This window comes from Lepidochelys kempii, chromosome 15 (genome assembly GCF_965140265.1).
Source record: "Lepidochelys kempii isolate rLepKem1 chromosome 15, rLepKem1.hap2, whole genome shotgun sequence".
Taxonomy (NCBI): Eukaryota; Metazoa; Chordata; order Testudines; family Cheloniidae; genus Lepidochelys; species Lepidochelys kempii.
The window spans coordinates 19,882,351-19,899,396 of NC_133270.1; the positions used below are offsets into that span (position 1 = coordinate 19,882,351).

The 17,046-nt window shown below is 43.9% G+C and overlaps 1 protein-coding gene across 8 annotated transcripts in view; it reads right to left on the reverse strand.

Moving 5' to 3' along the window:
- Positions 1–17,046, reverse strand: part of ULK1 (unc-51 like autophagy activating kinase 1) — a 99,796-nt gene that overhangs the window by 63,365 nt on the left and 19,385 nt on the right. For all 8 annotated transcript variants that reach the window (XM_073313040.1, XM_073313039.1, XM_073313036.1 and 5 more), the window contains 4 exons: positions 16,351–16,383; positions 15,734–15,770; positions 5,665–5,838; positions 3,354–3,427 (listed from right to left, as the gene is read on the reverse strand). In XM_073313040.1, the coding sequence (XP_073169141.1) occupies positions 3,354–3,427; positions 5,665–5,838; positions 15,734–15,770; positions 16,351–16,383 (318 nt within the window). The remainder of the gene's footprint in view (positions 1–3,353; positions 3,428–5,664; positions 5,839–15,733; positions 15,771–16,350; positions 16,384–17,046) is intronic.

The window sequence follows — 17,046 nt, forward strand, 5'->3', positions numbered from 1 at the left end:
CCAGTTATGACTTAACTGGCATCACAGGACTTGGTGGGAATAAGTCTCACGACTGGAATGCTTGTATAGGGGGAGATATTTGATCAGGAAGGGCAGGCAGGGTATAAAAAGGGAGGCGGTGTTTCATTATACATCAAGAATATATACACTTGTTCTGAGGCCCAGAAAGAGGTGAGAGGCAGACCATTTGAGAGTCTCTTGGTAAAGACAACAAGGGTAAAAGACAGTAGTGCCGTCACAGTATGGATCTGCTATGAACTACCAAATCAGGAGAAGGAGACGGATGAGGCATTTCTAGAACACCACAAATATCCAAAACACAAGATCTGGTAGTAATGGGAGACTTAACTACCTAGTCATCTGTTGGAAAAGTAATACGACAAATCACAAAATTTCCAATAAGTTCTTGGAATGTATTGGCCTCAATTTGTTGTTCTGGAAAATAGGGAAGTAATCAGGGAAACAGCCATTTTAGACTTGATTCTGACTAACAGGGAGGAATTGGTAACATGTATGCAGGTTGAAGGCAATTTGGGTGAAAGTGATTATGAAATGATAGATTTCACAATTCTAAGGAAAGGAAGGAGTGAGAGTGGCAGAATAAAGGACAAAGCAGACTTTGACAAACTCAGAAAACTGGTGGGAAACATCCTGTGGGAAGAACATCTGAAAGAAAAAGGAATTCAGGAGCGCTGGCAGTTTCTCAAGTAGACAATATTAAAGGCACAACTGCAAACTATCCTGTAACGAAGGAAAGATAGAAAGAATAGTAAGAGGTAATATGGCTCCATCAGTAGATCTTTAATGACCTGAAACATCAAAAAGGAATCCTACAAAAAAGTGAAAACATGGACAAATTCCTAAGAAGACACAAACGAATAGCACAAGCATGTAGGAACAAAATCAGACAGACTAAGGTGCAAAATGAATTACAACTAGCAAGGGACATAAAAGGCAGTAAGAAAAGGTTCTTCAAATACATCAGGAGCCAGAGAAAGATGAAGGAAAGTGTAGGGCCTCTACTTAGGGGGAGAAGCAGAGCTAATAGCTGATGACATCAAGAATCCTGAGGTGTTTAATGCCTATTTTGCTACAGTCGTCTCTAAAAAGGTTAATGGTAACAGATACTCAGCACAATTAATATTAACAACAAGGGGGAAGGAACCCAAGCCAAAAGAGGGAAAGAACAGGTTAAAGAATATTTAGATAAGTTAGATATAGTCAAGTTGGCAGGGCCTGATGAAATTCATCCTAAGGTATTTAAGGACCTAGCTGAAGCAATCTCAGAACTATTAGCAATTATCTTTGGGAACTCATGAAGGATTGGTGAGGTCCCAGAAGACTGGGGAAGGGCAAACATACCTGTCTTTAAAAAGGGGGAGCAAAGAGGACACATGAACTTATAGACCAATCAGCCTAACTTCGATACCTGGAAAGATACTGAAACAAATGATTATTTAATCAGTTTGTGAGCACCTGGAAAGTAATAGTGTTATATAGAGTAGCCAGGATGGATTTGTCAAGAACAAATTACGCCAAGCGAGCCTAATTCTTTCTTTGACAGTTACTGGCCTAGTGATGTACACAGTCCCCCATGACATTCTCATTTGCAAAGTAAGAAAATGTGGTCTAGATGAAATTACTATATGGTGAGTGCACAACTGTCTGGAAAAATGTACTCAAAGACTAGTTATCAATGGTTCATTATCAAACTCAGGGGACATATCTAGTGATCACAGAGATCTATCGCAGGTCTGGTATTATTCAGTATTTTCATTAATGACTTGGACAATGGAGTGGCGAGTATGGTTAGAAAATCTGCAGATGGGATCAAGCTGCTGTGATGGTTGCAAGCATTTTGGAGGTCAGGATTAGAATTTAAAATGACCTTGACAAATTGGAGAATTGGTCTGAATTTAATAAGATTAAATTCAATAAAGACAAGTGCAAAGTACTTCACTTAGGAATTCAAAATCAAATGTACCGCTACAAAATGGGGAATAACGGGCTAGCTGGTAGTACTGGTGAAAAGGATTGGGGGGTTATAGAGGATCACAAATGGAACAATGTGATGCAGCTGAGAAAAATGGGTAATAATATAATTCTGGGATGTATTAACAAGAATGTCATATGTAAGACACAGGAGGTAACTGTCGTCTTGCTCTATTCACTGCTGAAGAACTGTGTCCAGTTCTGGGCACAAGACTTTAGGAAAGATCTGGACAAATTGGAGAGAGTCCAGAGGAGAGCAACATAAATATAAAAGGTTTAAAAAACTTGACTTCTGAGAAAAGGTTAAAAAACTGGGTGTGTTTAATCGTCAGAAAAGAAGATTGATGGGGGACCTGATAAGAGTCTTCCAATATGTTAAGGGCTGTTATAAAGAGGACTGTGATCTATTGTTCCCAATGTCCAGTGAAGGTAGGACAAGAAATAAAGGGCTTAATCTGCAGCAAGGGAGATTTAAGTTAGATATGAGGAAAAGCTTTCTAATGGTAAGAGTAGCTAACCACTGGAATAGGCTACCAAGGTTGTGGAATCCCCATCATCAGAGGTTTTTAAAAACAGGTTGGATGAACGCCTGTCAGGGAAGGTCTAGGTTTACTTGGTCCTGCCACAGTGCAGAGGGCTGGACTTGATGATTTCTCAAGGACCCTTCCAGCCCTGCATTTCTATGATTCTGTGCTCACATATCACACCAGAAAAAAAATGTATCCAGCTTGCTATCATCTAGCCCAATCAATATATACAGCAGGTACACCACGGGCTGGCTGAAGGACAAACAGAGGGCCACTGTCTCTCAACACTGGGAACAGAGAGCAACGGAAGAGAGGACGCTTTGTCCGGAAGGCCCTTTATCAAGGCAGCACCTTGGAAAAAGCCTTATGGCTGCAATGTCATTCCTATTCCTAGTTTGCATCTTTGCTACTCAGCCTGCAGTAAAGGGATAGCACTGATTTTAGATCCCAAAGCCTTAACTGAAGGGCCCTGCTTCCTATCTGGAAGAGGCAATTTCTGAATGGGGTCAATCAATAGTCTATTATTATTTACCAGTGGTTGCCTGAAAGGCAGATGCCAGCACAGCAACATAGATGTTTGCCATCTTGCCGCTCAGAGAATCTTTATCAGGTCTCCCACTAGGGTTTCACTTTACAGCAACAGCTTTAAGAACCCAAAATCCAGGTCTTGGGGGGAGGAAAGGAAGAACTAGGCTTAACGGTTGCACAGCGCTTTGACTGGAATAACCTAAATAACCACTGCAGGTTCCACATGTCAGGTAGGGCCTGCTTTTTGCTAGCCCATACAATACCGCAGTTTGACCACAAAAAGGTACATAAACAGAGAGCACTTACCATGTACATAGGTGAACCACACAGTGTTGCTGCCATCATGTTGCTTTGCAGGTACCGGGCAAATCCAAAATCAGCTGCAAACACAAAGAAAAAAAGTTCATACACTTGTTCTAGAGAAGCCCAACCTTTCTTCAGTTGCCTCAATCCCCAGCGTGGGCCCTCCTGTGTCTCCATGGTCCCTCAATAGAAGGGACGTCCCCCATTTTGAATACAGAACTTGTACTCTCCCCCCGAGCTAACCCAAGTTTCTCTCACTCATTATTACACGTTCCATACAACAGAAAGGGTTGAGACAATGCAGCTATAAAAAGCATTCTATATGAAAAGGAAGGAATCCCAATTCACTTAAAGGTGCCCCCAGTCACTATTTTTCCTGTGTCTGTTGTTCAATATTTGTTGTTTTCAGGTGGACTCCAGTGGCCAGATTCTCAGCTGGTGGACACTGGGAAGCCTCTGTTGACTGCTATGGAGCTATGCCTCTTTACACTAGCTGAGCATCTCGTCCGAGATTTATGAATGCAGCGAAGGTCCAGCATAGCTTGATAGCTTTCCCTCATTACTTGCTACTACTTCAGATTTGGGGAACTGATCATTACACTGCATGACATAGGGCAGGAAGCAGGGTTGGACCACAATGTAACAAACATCAGCAGGGACCCACCACCATCTGTATCTTTGGAACATGCTCGGTTGAAGCAGTATTTGACACTGCTGTTTATATTGCCATCTGTCATTAGAATGATATTATGTCTGACTAGTCCCACTCCTGGACCACACACTGTCCTTCTTAAGGAAAAGGGATGGTTAAACAGCAATGTGCGTGAAGGGTACGACGAACCGAGACTAATGCAGCACACATTAGCTAGGACTGCTGTTTAGATGGCCCTCCATTTTTATGTGCCTGTGGGTTATTAAACACTTCTACTTTCCATCCATGCTTGAATTCTGGAGAACGCTTCAGCTACAGCTGAACGGCTGCAAAATTTCACACAGTCTTCTCCGGCAGACCTGATTTCTCAGCCAAAAGGCACTCATGCTTTCTCCTCAAGACAGAGTTGAAACAGAGCGTGGTGTAATTTAACTGGTGTCAGTCAACATGCAGTATAGTCCAACAAGTGTCCATGAATCAAGAAGAGACTACACAGCTCTCCTTTAAGAGACCTTGGGTTCAATAACTGGGTTTCTGGTGTGTGTTTGTGTAGCCCGTTGATCAGCATATGATACATGGACCCCTCTGTGCTTGATCCACAGGGGATGTGGGTCCATCACATCCAACCTGGTTCTTAAGCTTGAGCTGTAAACGGACATTTTTAGCTCTGGAGGTTTCTGAGTCAATCCCTGGTGTCAACCAAGATGGCAGCCATTATGTGCTGTTTTTTAAATCAGAGCTCAGCATTCACAAAGTATGTAGGGATTGCAGTCTTGGGACACCAAAATTCCCTAATTCTCCTACTGCACTCTGCCAGCATGCCCCACCTCTCATTTAAAAGGCCAGGACAAATCAATCAATATCACTGCCTAGACCACTGTTGCCCAGGGGAAAATGAATGACTGGTTTTTCTGAGAAAGACACCTCTCAACTTGTAACTGGACTGAGTCCACCCAATTCATTTTGCATATGTCACAGAACAGCCAGAGCATAAGAACTCTGTCACTCACTAACTACCAGGGATGGTCTGGAACGAACGATCCAGACAATCACTAGATTAGCAAAACAGGTCATGTTTAAAAACGAAAGACTTGCTAATTAAAACAGGTTAGGTTATGTTTAAAATGTGCTAGCTATTTTCCTAGTCTAGACAGAGCCCGAGAGATGAAAGGCTCCATATCTGAATACTCATCCTTAGGCTAGGAAGTCAAACTATATATAATCCACATGATTACCCATGATTTCATTTAAACATCACGGGGAGCTTGGGTGGATACAGCTGATGCACTAGAATTTAAGACTTAACCACAATAGTTATCCAGCAGAGCAGTGCTGATCGGCATCCACTTCTTTTGGAACAAGTGTAAGAAACAAAACAAATGGATACCGGGGGGGACAGACATTCAGTTGGTGTGAGCTAGCATAGCTCTACTGATTTCACCAGCATTACACTGCTGCACACCAGCTGAGGATCTGGCCTGGAGAGCTTTCAGGACATTCCACTGCAATGGTGAAACACTAATCCTAATTCCCCTCTGATCAGTTCACTTGTTTCTTATCCAGTTGCAGCAGTCTGGATTGGCTAGTTAGCCATTTCCAAAACCATGTTGATGGTTCTTGGGAAAGTGTTTCTTAAAGCAGGATATAAAGAAAGGTTCTTACCAATCTTTATACGAATGTTGTTAGGATTTGACTTCTTGCCTCCAGCGTAAGAAAGGAGGATATTCTGTGGTTTCAAATCCCGATGGATGATACCTTTGCTGTGTAGCATTTTCATGGCACCTGCTATCTGCTGGAGAAAGAGCCTGATGGTATCTTCGCTAAGCGTCCGCATAGCTGGAAGGAAAAACAGACAGAACGATTGTAACACCAGCCATCACGAAGCAAAGCAGAAGGCAGCTTCCCCACAGAGATGAACAAGGATAACTCTGGATCCAGCACTTCCAACGCTCCCTCAAGCTACTCAGTGAGAAAGTAACTACACGTGGCTTTTATTAAACTGGTTCTTGAAGAGCATCCCTTGAAGTATTGGTGACTAGACTGCATTCTCCTCCAGATCTGAAACGATGCAAAGAACCGTGAGCCAGATCCTCAGCTGCTATAAATCAGCATAGCATCACTGACTTCAGTGGCAGCTCCATTGACTATGGTGAAGATCCTCCCCTGGTGTACATTGGTGTATCTGGCCCTGTAACGGTACGCACCAACAGGGACAAGACTGAATATACATCGCTCTAGTAAACAACGTTTTTTTTTTTAAATTAATAAAGTTCTATAAATGTGCACGCAGCTAACTGCATTCTCCTCGGAGGCAGGCCTTCTAGGACCTTTTGATTTTAAAAACAAAGAAATACAGAAAGGATCAAGAAGCTAAACAGGATCCCACATCTAATGAGGTTGATCCAAAATTAACTCCAGCTATTTTATGAATCATCTTTCCCCCCACCTCTACAAGACATCTGTAAGACACGCCTACCAGAGACGGGATCCGGCCCACTGAACACAGAACAAGCCTCAATAGCAATACTGTGACACGCCTTCCTGGATGGATGCTAATATTCAAGAACAAATAAGGTTCAAAGACATACATTTCACTTGAATAAAACCATCTCTCTCGTAAATGCCCCAGTAATTATTGGGGGGTCCATTAATTGGGGGCACCAGCTGTTCTCTGGTAAGGCCTTAAACCATCCTGGCAAGAGCATCAAAACACTATTCTACCATCTCAGCTAAAGTGGAGAAAACCTTAAGACAACACAGAGCAGGGCACAAGCAGTTTTAGCCCAACACAGGAAATTAAATATTTTACTTTAAAACACGTGCATGCAAAACAGCAAGAGACGTGGGCTGACTGAACCTCATTAGAATAGAAAAACTCCCATCCCAACTTCCAAATCTTCGCAGGGAGACTCACGACTAGCAGACCTAAAATGTCACTCAGTCAACCAGCTGATCATTGCTTCATACATGTGACACCAATGTACAGGTATGCAGAGCTTCTCTTCCCCCACTGGACTCTGTTCTCATGAGCCAGCACGCTACTGGAATTTACAAGACACCTACTCTTCAAGTGGAGTCTTGGTGAATGGAATATACTAATTGTTACAAAGGCATCTTGAAATTTTAGTCCGACTAATCCTGACAGTATCTTATATGAAAAGCATGGTCTCATCTTTAACACTACATACTCTCAGGAGCATGAAGGGGGAGATCCGCACCTGGTGTACATTAGGGAATACTCCATTCATTTCAATGGAGCCATGTTGATTTACACCAGCGAAAAGACAAGTCTAGTATGTCCAGCAAGACTGGTTACATTCTCCTCCATGCCAGTTTCTCTTGAATAGACTGTTCCTCATGATATCTATCCATCCATCCATCTGTGGTACTTTTATATGGCTCCCATCACCACAGTATCTGCTCACCTCACAATCTTTAATGTACTCAACATCCTGTGCTATTACCTCAGTTTAACAGATGAGGGAACAGAGACCCAAAGAAACTAGGTGACTTGCCCTAGAACTTCTGTGGTGGAGCTAAGAGTTGAACCCAGGTCTCCCAAGTGCCAGGTTAGCGTCCTAATCGCTGGATCATCCTTCCTCCCAACACCTTAGCTGATTAGAAGTCATGATTCACCTGTCTACAACCACAGCATCAGGTCTTCTGAACAGGCAACACTGACTCAAAAAATCTGCTACAGAACCTTTGGAACAGGGACCATCATCACTAAAAGAGTACGACAGCCCCTCCCCCTCCACAAATAATCTCTTTCAAGATTTATTGTGGACCCACAAATCTAATGGGCCCCACTGTCTCACTATCTGCCTAACAAAAAAGTACAACTCTAAACTCAGCAGTACGTATGCTGTCAAGCTACCAGGCTATTCTAGATTCCTTTAGCTTAACACCCTTTGCCTCTAGCAGTGAAACAGTCTTGCAAAAGTCTTGTTCTGACCTGCAGTGCTGCCAGCAAGCCACAATGTTTTCAAGGCATTACCCTCTCTGAGCCGTTTCCATATAATTTACCAGCTAAGAGAGTTAAATGCATGATAAGCCATCTCCCCGCCCATGTTAAGAGTACATAACCTGGAGCTAGTCTTCTACTGCTTTACACTGCAAAAATAGATTAATAGGGGGATTTACAAAAATCCACTCATTTTGGAGAAAACAGTGGAGAATTTAAGCTTCCACTTAAACAAAAGTTAAGTGCCACGTTCTTAAGCGTGTGAAGACATAAGCTCCCAAACATGAGTAGTATGCAAACCAATGCCTGGCTGCGGCCTTGAACTGGCAGACAGACTGCTCCAGTACATCTGCTGCCTCTCTGCGAAGCGACGAAGCAGCAACAGAATAAAACTGATACAAGACTGAGGTCCGTTGCACAGACGCTGCTACTCAGAAGCCTGTGGGCAGCAACAAAATAAAAGGGTCAAGTCAGTTTCATGCTGCTGCTCTGCGGGGCGGGGACGGGGGGACGGACGGACGGACACGTGTTGCAATCTGGGGAGTGCTGGGAAGGAAACCCCTTTCCTCACTGCAAAAAACAATGAGAGAAAAGAAAAACAGTTTTCCTAGCTCTCGTTTACCTCTCACCCCCATCCTGCCCCACAGCAGCTGGGAAGCTGTGGAGGGGTAGAATGGCAAAGGGTCTTTTTGCTGCATTGCTTCCTCCACTCTGCTCTCAGGAGTCGCTGGACAGCGGGGAAGAGAGAGCTCCTTTTCCCTTACAGCCAGGGTCTCCAGAACCCCACGAGCCGGAGGCAGAAACAATACATGGCCTAAGTCCTGGCACCTTCCCACCTCCCAGCAGCTATGCTTGATGCAAGCGCACAGCCCCTGGATCTCATTGGTAGCTTTCCCAGTTGTAACTTCCCTATTTACCTTCCGGCTAGCTGGTTTAGTCCCCACACTAGCTGTCTAGCAAGATTTTCTTGCCCTACTGGGCTAAGAGATCGGGGAAAGGGGGACTGTCGCTATTCCACCAGAAAGGTTTCTGAAGGGCAGTAATGTGCTGAGGTTTGCCCGTGGCTGATCTCCAGGGCAGTATCCCATAAGCAGAGAGAGGGAGAGAGAAGATACAGCAGAGCAGACCTGTCCAATTCCTGGGCCATTCAAGCAAAGTAGAGCATGATCCAATTTAACATTTCTCTGCTGTTACAGCTTCATCCTGAGCAAGGAACTTGTGCCAATGTCCCTATAAAAAGAGGGAGCATTTGCTCATCTTCACCATTGCTAGGGCCCTACCAAATTCACAGTCCATTTTGGTCAATTTCACGGCCGCAGGATTTTAAAAAGAATAAATGTTATGATTTCAGCTATTTAAATCTGAAATGTCACGGTGTTGTAATTGTAGGGGTCCTGATCCAAAAAGAAGTTGTGGGGTGGGCACAAGGGAGGGGGGGTCGCGGTATTGCTACCCTTACTTCTTCGCTGCTGCTGGTGGCGGCGGCGTTGCCTTCAGAGCTGGGCAGCCGGAGAGCAGCGGCTGCTGGCCAGGAGCCCAGCTCTGAAGCCAGGGCTGCCATCAGTAGCAGTGCAGAAGTAAGGACGGCATGGTAGGGTATTGCCACCTTTACTTCTCTGCTGCTGGTGGGCTGCCGCCTTCAGAGCTGGGCGGCTGGCCAGCGGCTGCCGCTCTCCGGCTGCCCAGCTCTGAAGTCAGTGCAGAAGTAAGGGTGGCAATGCTGCAACTCCCCTAAAATATCCTTGTGACCCCCCCTTGCAACTCCCTTTTGGGTCAGGGCCCCCAATTTGAGAAATGCTGGTCTCCTCTGTGAAATCCGCATAGCATAGGGTAAAAGCACACAAAAGGCCAGATTTCCCAGTGGGAGGCCAGATTTCCCAGTGGGAGACCAGATTTCATGGTCCGTGACCCGTTTTTCATGGCCCTGAATTTGGTAGGGCCCTAACCATAGCATAGCTGGCAAGGTATTAAAACATGCAATGGGGATTGGGCACTCCCCAACCTGAGCGTCCTCAGCCTGCGTTCTCTGCAAGGCCATGTTACTGTTTCACGAGCCTTGCTCTGCCATACCTAAGAAGTAACAATATTCATGCGTTTATTTTTGTGGGCTCGACAAGCAATAAGGCTTTCAGCTGACTGTCTCAGGGACTGCTAGAGACAGGTCAGTAGAACAGAGCAAATATTTACAGCAGATCAGTCACAGGCCTGCATGGCTCCAAGCTCAGAGTCTGAAAAAAGCTGAAATCACCTGAAAGCACCCTGGTCAGCATTCTGTCGACAGGGAAGGAGTGCTTCACCTGCCAGGAGGCTGCAAAGTGACCTAGAGCAAACACAGGGGGCCTGTATCAGATGACTCTAGCACAGACATACTGACATGTTTCAGAGTAGCAGCCGTGTTAGTCTGTATTCGCAAAAAGAAAAGGAGGACTTGTGGTACCTTAGAGACTAACAAATTTATTTGAGCATAAGCTTTCGTGAGCTACAGCTCACTTCATCGGATGCATCCGATGAAGTGAGCTGTAGCTCACGAAAGCTCATGCTCAAATAAATTTGTTAGTCTCTAAGGTGCCACAAGTCCTCCTGTTCTTTTTGAACTAGACATGACAACTTTATGGACAGGATATTTAGGATTGGGGGAGGGGAGGGAAGAGTAACATCTTATCTTACCCACGAGGGTCATCTGAGTCTGCCCTCAATACGGGCCTGATCCAAAGGCCATTAAAGTCAATGAGCGGGCTTTGGGTCAGGCCCTATAAGTAAGGCCCGATTTAACTTGCGATATTGCAGAAATTGCTTCCACCGCAATTTTGACAGTGGGAGCCCTGGGTGGCCGTTAGTGGGGGCCCCGCTCTCAGTCCCGGGTGAGAAATGCAAAGGGGTGCCCAAGAGCTCAGGGCGTCCTTCTTGCAGCTTTCCTAACTCATTAGAATTCAACCTACAGTAGTTATTACACGCCCCTTTCAAAACACATGTTCTCATGGTCTATCTTAAAAAAAAGACAGATGTTGCTCTGGTGAGAAATTCTCCTCACAAAGATGGCTACTCCATCTATCTGCCTCACTACCAATAGATGCCCAGAGCTGGAGGCCAAAAGAGACCATTAGTTCACCTAGTCTGACGTTCCGCATAACTGGATGAAATTTTATGGCCTGTGTTACTCCTGTGTTGAGATCAACCACTTGGGTGACACTTTCCACTGCTCCGATAACCTACAGGGCAACGCAGAGCTGTACTGTACTCTCTCACTTCAATACATGACACCTGATGAGCTACAACTGAAGACAAAGTAAACAGAGCTGCCAAAAGGAAAGACACGTCGCACAGTGAAATCAAATTCCTGTTCCCTGGAAGCAGTGCAATCGCAGCAAGCCACATATCCAAGGGATAGGACTGAAGATGAGGGGGAAACCAAAACCAATGCATTTCACACTGAAGCACACACACACACACCCCTTTTGCTTTATGATGGGATGGAAAATTAGAGTTGCTTTGGGTGCAAAAAAGAATTAAAATATCGCCTAACATTTTTAATTAGAGGGCAAAATGGATCAGTAGGCTTAAGAGCCTATTCTTCCAATGATAAGGGGATTTGCATGTGTAGCTCACATTAGCATTAACAAGAATTACCTGCAGAAATACTCCATGAATGGATGGGAAAAAGAGATGCCACAATTAAAGAGCATGATGCAGCTATTAAAATAAGCAGAGCAGTCAAGTAGCAGCTCCTCATAGCAGGGAATTCAGGCTACAGAGCAAAAGTTTGCTTGGGTTTTTGCACTTCAGTGAAATGCACTGGAAGAAACATGAGCTTTCAGAAATGTTTAACAGGAGGACGAGCTTTAAAAAAAAAATTCTAAATCTAAGAAGGGCACCGAAGGGCCTGCACACAATGACAAGGACCGTACCCGGGCAATAAGAGAACACCCAGTCAAACGAAAACACAAACAGCCGTGCGGGGAACAGGCAAACCAGCAGGAAATAGGACGGATGTTGCTGAAGGAACAGATATGAACATTCCATGCCTCGTTTGCAAACTCATTCTGGAAGTTCATTGAAGGCTGGATGCCAAACCAAGCAGAGGAGCTTGGGAGAAGGTGGCAGGAGGTAGAGAGGCTTTTTCCAAAAAAACAAAAAAAAAACAAAAACAAAAAACAAAACGCTAAAGCAGCCTGAATAATCTTAAAAGCAAAGTTACTAATCTGAAACTCCTGTTTGCTGCTACTCCAGACATACGAGCACCTCATTGCTTGGATACATCCCTAAAAGATGTCTCCTATGTGATTTGGAGATGGGATCTGCTGGTAAAAATTTCTCTAAAAATAGGATCAGTGGGGTTTTTTTAATCTATGGAGTTCATCTGATGAGGTTTGCCCTTTGGTGCGTATAGCTCACTTAGGTTTTATTAGCCACTGTTATTCATAATTGTCCCCTAGATGTAAAGAGTCAGAGAAGCAAGACTACACATGTCCTTCAATTTATTCTTACCTGGTAGCTGTGCCTCATCATTGTAAAAAGTAAATTAGTTTAGGGAAGGAAAAAGCCCAACATAACCACCTTTGAATAACCCAGGGATCAAAGCAGCAACCAGTAGCCCACTGGACATTAAAGCTCCAAAAACAAAGAGGTTGGATGGCAACTAAAATTAAACGTCACCTTCTAGAAGTAACTACCAAGCTCCTTATAATAGTCAGTTTTGGATGCAAAGAATGCAAGTCATGATAGCAAGCAAATGAGTTTAATTAGCAGCCTAACCTAATAGCATAGGGTGCTCCACTTTTGTGCTGCCAGGCGTGCACGTGCGAGTGGCAATACCAGCCGGTGCATTTTTCTATGAGCTGCTGCTGGAAGCTTAACATTCAAATAGGGTGTGTGTGCGTGTGCGTCTGTGTTTGTATACACGTGCGCGGTTCTGAGTCATAGATGCATAGCTCAGTGGTTTACCCTCTAGAGCAGGGTTTCTCAATCCATGGGTCGTGACCCAAAATTGGGTCACCAGAACGTGTCAAAGGGTTGTGTGGCAGGCCCGGAGGGGCAAGGGAAGGAGCATGGCTGGGCCAAATCTGAGTGAGTGGCACTGCAAACCCATACACCAGGTTGCAATTCTCGGTGCAGGGAGCTGAGCCGAGCCCAGGAAGCCTTGTGGGATTGGAACTGCAGAAGCTGACACAATGGTATGCACAAGTGTATATTATGCATCATGGGTAAGAAATATTTAATAAGCCAGATGTTTTTTGTGCTAAAGCCATTTACTAAGTTGCAACAGGCCATCAAGGTTTACAACTGGGGTCCTGAGCTCTAGAGCTCAGGTCAGCTAGGCTGAAAAAAGTGAGATACCATGCGTGCAATTTGCCGACTGATGAAGAAGCACAAATCCCACTGGCTTACAGTGGGACTTGTGCTCCTAACTCACCCCAGTTGCTGCAAAAATCCCACCCTACAACTCACATTTTCAAAATGGGCAGAAGCAGCCACCTGTGTGCACAGCACTTTGCAATTGCGCATACAAGGAAAGCTTTGTGCACATAGCTCAGGAGACCGCTTGAAACCATGGACTCCTAAATTTTATGATATTCCTTACCTCTTGTCTCCCCAGCTGCACCCCCATTTCATTGCTACAGATCACAGATCGTAGTTAGTCTAGTTGAACAATTTTAATGCCATAGTAAATCAACTAAGGTTTAGCTATTTTTAAAGTGCTCCATTATTAAAAATTCCAATTATAGTCAGCAAAAAAGCTCCAGAGTACAAACACATTAATTTGGCACTCATGAAACTGTCCGTGCTCCAGGAAAGGGTGTTCCATTTCTGCACACCATTACCTAATGGATGTAAAAGCATCACAACAGAACTAATGTCCAGCATGCAAAACTCGGAATTAAAATGCAAGTCTAGGTCCCCTGACTCATCTCTACAAAAATTCTGTGAAGAGTAAATTGATTCTTCACATTTCTTCAGCTACCAATACCCTTCCACAGACTAAAATCAACAGTTAAATGTCATTTACTATTCCATATGAACGGGTTGGAGCACATTAGCATGAGTCCTGAATTCATCATTCATGAGACACTGACGTTAGCTCTAAGGCAAATCTTAACTTAGCTTTTAATCCTTCAATTTCCACCGTGTCCAGTCATCATCTAATTTAAATAAAAAGTGTCAAGTAACATCCAATAAAATCATTATTACTATTATTTTAATACTGTCTCATAATGTTAACAACAAATGCAGAAGACACCCTGGATTGGCACTGTTTGTTTGTTTAAACATGACCCAAAAGCCACACAGAAAGAGAGATTAATAAATACTAAGACACAGCTTTAATATTTTAGTCAGCCTGCAAGACAAAAATAAAATACTTCAAAAAGAACAATGAGTTTTAAATCCAGTGTAGCTCCAGCAAAGCTATTAGTTAAGCATCCAGGAAACGGGCTCTCTTTTCTCCATTCTAAGGTGGCAAATGTCTGTCTTTCAATAGAAGCCTTGAGTTCTAGGTGTTGTTCATTTAGGCCATGATCCTGCAAGCTGCTCAGTGGGTCTCTGGACTGGCAGAGCAGCTTGTAGGATCAGCGTCTTAGTCCCTGCATCACAAGTAACCTTCAGGTGATTACTTTCAGCTCAAACTAATGAAAGAAGAGGACACACAGGCAATACCAATACCCTGAAGCTAATGAACACATACAGGTCAAAACCATCTGACAACTACATTGCACTGTACAACAGTTTCTGAATGTTTGTACTTATCACTACTCTACACGGTGCAGGCTCTAAATTTCCCCTGGCGTTTCAATTGGACGCATGCTGTTCTTAACGTCCGACCCTGTACTGTTGGGCAGTAGTTCCGTGTGCTGTTAAATACACGTGGTGTTACATCCCAGAGGCGACTGCATTTCGCCTACGTTTGTTTAAAAAAGAAACACCCAACTTTCTTTGGAATCCTTGAAGATGAAACACTATGCCAATGCAAGGCATCAGTATAAACAAGTTCGCAATTTTTTTTTTCAGCTGATGAGCAAGATGCCAGTTGTGCCTAAAGCCGCTTGTAGCCACTGGTGGAATTCAAACAGTCTAATTACAATGACCTTATAGATTAAACAGGACAACTGCGGACAGCAGCCCATTCCCAATAGTCATCATTGACCTACATTGCAGAGCTTGCAAGCAATCCTAGTTGGCTTCCATGGACTTACTATTTGCAAAGCATATGTACGTTCACCAATGAAGAAGCACTTGGCAAAGGGAAAAGAAGAGCTATGATGCTGTATTTGTTTCATAGGGGAAAGGATCAGATCCACAGGCTTCATACAAGAACCTGGGGTCACCCAATGAAATTAATATGCAGCAGGTTTAAAACAAAAAACATAAGGAAGTCTTTCTTCACACAGTGCACAGTCAACCTGTGGAACTCATTGCCAGGGGATGTTGTAAAGGCCAAAACTATAACTGGATTCAAAAAAGAATTAGATAAGTTCATGGAAGATAGGTCCATCAATGGCTATTAGCCAAAATGGTCAGGGATGCAAAACCATTCTCTGGGTGCCAGATGCTGGGACTGGACGACAGCGGATGGATCACTTGATGATTGCCCTGTTCTGTTCCTTTGCTTTGAAGTGTCTGCATTGGGCACCATTGGAAGACAGGATACTGGACTAGATGGACCATTGGTCTGACCCGGTATGGTCATTCTTATGTTCCAACAACTCTAACAAATAAAAATTCAAAATGTTTCCTTTGGAACATAAAGGATGTCCTCCCCTTTGGTCTACTTACTGTGCAGGTAATCAGCCAGGTCACCACCATTGCAGTACTGGAAACAGAAGAGAACAACAGAAGTTTAGTTAGCATTGGGCAGGTTGGCAAAGATTTAAAGAACAGAGGAAGCAAAATTAAGTAAAATGGGAACTCCATAATGATGTTTATATCATGGGATCAGGAAAGGAACCTGGGAGTGACTACGAGTAAGTGTTCAAAGCTCACTCAATTATGCTCCCTCGCCAGTAAGGAAGCGTCCAATGAGATCTCAGAAGAGAACATAGAGTATATATGAGGTTTGGCAGCTCTACAAATATAACGTGTGGAGAAGTTGTTCTTTCTATGAAATTGCTCATTAGTGAATAGTAGGTGGTAATGTATATTCCCCTTCAAGATAAAAAGTCTTCCCAGTCAAGCCTAAATGCTAAACAGGCATTCCGGCAATAGAGAGATTAAAAACAGCCTAGGGCTTGAGCTCTGTTATGCTTGAACTTAGTGCTCTTCACCCCCTTCAGCTTCACGGACGTGCACCTGCAGATTCGATAGCAAGAGGAGCTCCAACTAGACCATGCAACAGAGAAGCCCTATCCAAATAAAAGGTCTATCCGCTTTGTAAGGGTATCAGAATAACTCACCTCCATAACCAAGTAGACAGAGTTTGCCAGTTCCTGGGGAAAAGGAAAAAAAACAAAAGATTTAAGCATTTGAAGGTCAGAAAAGTTAGCGCTATTGTGCACCTGAAGGAAAAAAATAAGTTAGTAGTTTTGGGGGGTAAAACCTCCTCTCTGCCTCATGATCCCCAAACTGGGGATGGGAAACTATCACAGATCTTCCTTGCAATGGGCATTACGAGGATTAATTAATGAAGACAAAGTGTGCCGATTAAAATGCTATATAAGCGCCAAGTATTTCACAGAATATTAGGGTTGGAAGAGACCTCAGGACGTCATCTAGTCCAATCCCCTGCTCAAAGCAGGGCCAACACCAACTAAATCATCCCAGCCAAGGCTTTGTCAAGCCAGGCCTTAAAAACCTCTAAGGCTGGAGATTCCACCACCTCCCTAGGTAACCCATTTTTCACACAGAGTTGAGCAAGTTATTCATTTCTGAGAGCATATCCCTTTAACAATGCAAGTCTCTTCTTCCGGCTTTGGTCTTGGTATTCCTTTAGGGCTCCCAGAGATTACCAGCATTATTTCCATACAAGGAGCACCTATGTGAGGGAAGGGGAAAGGAAACGTGCAACTTAGCTCAGAACTGGAGGTGCTGCTGAAACACAGAATTGGGATCTGCATTTCAACCCCTCTAGCTCAGGTTTGTTTGGAGGAAAA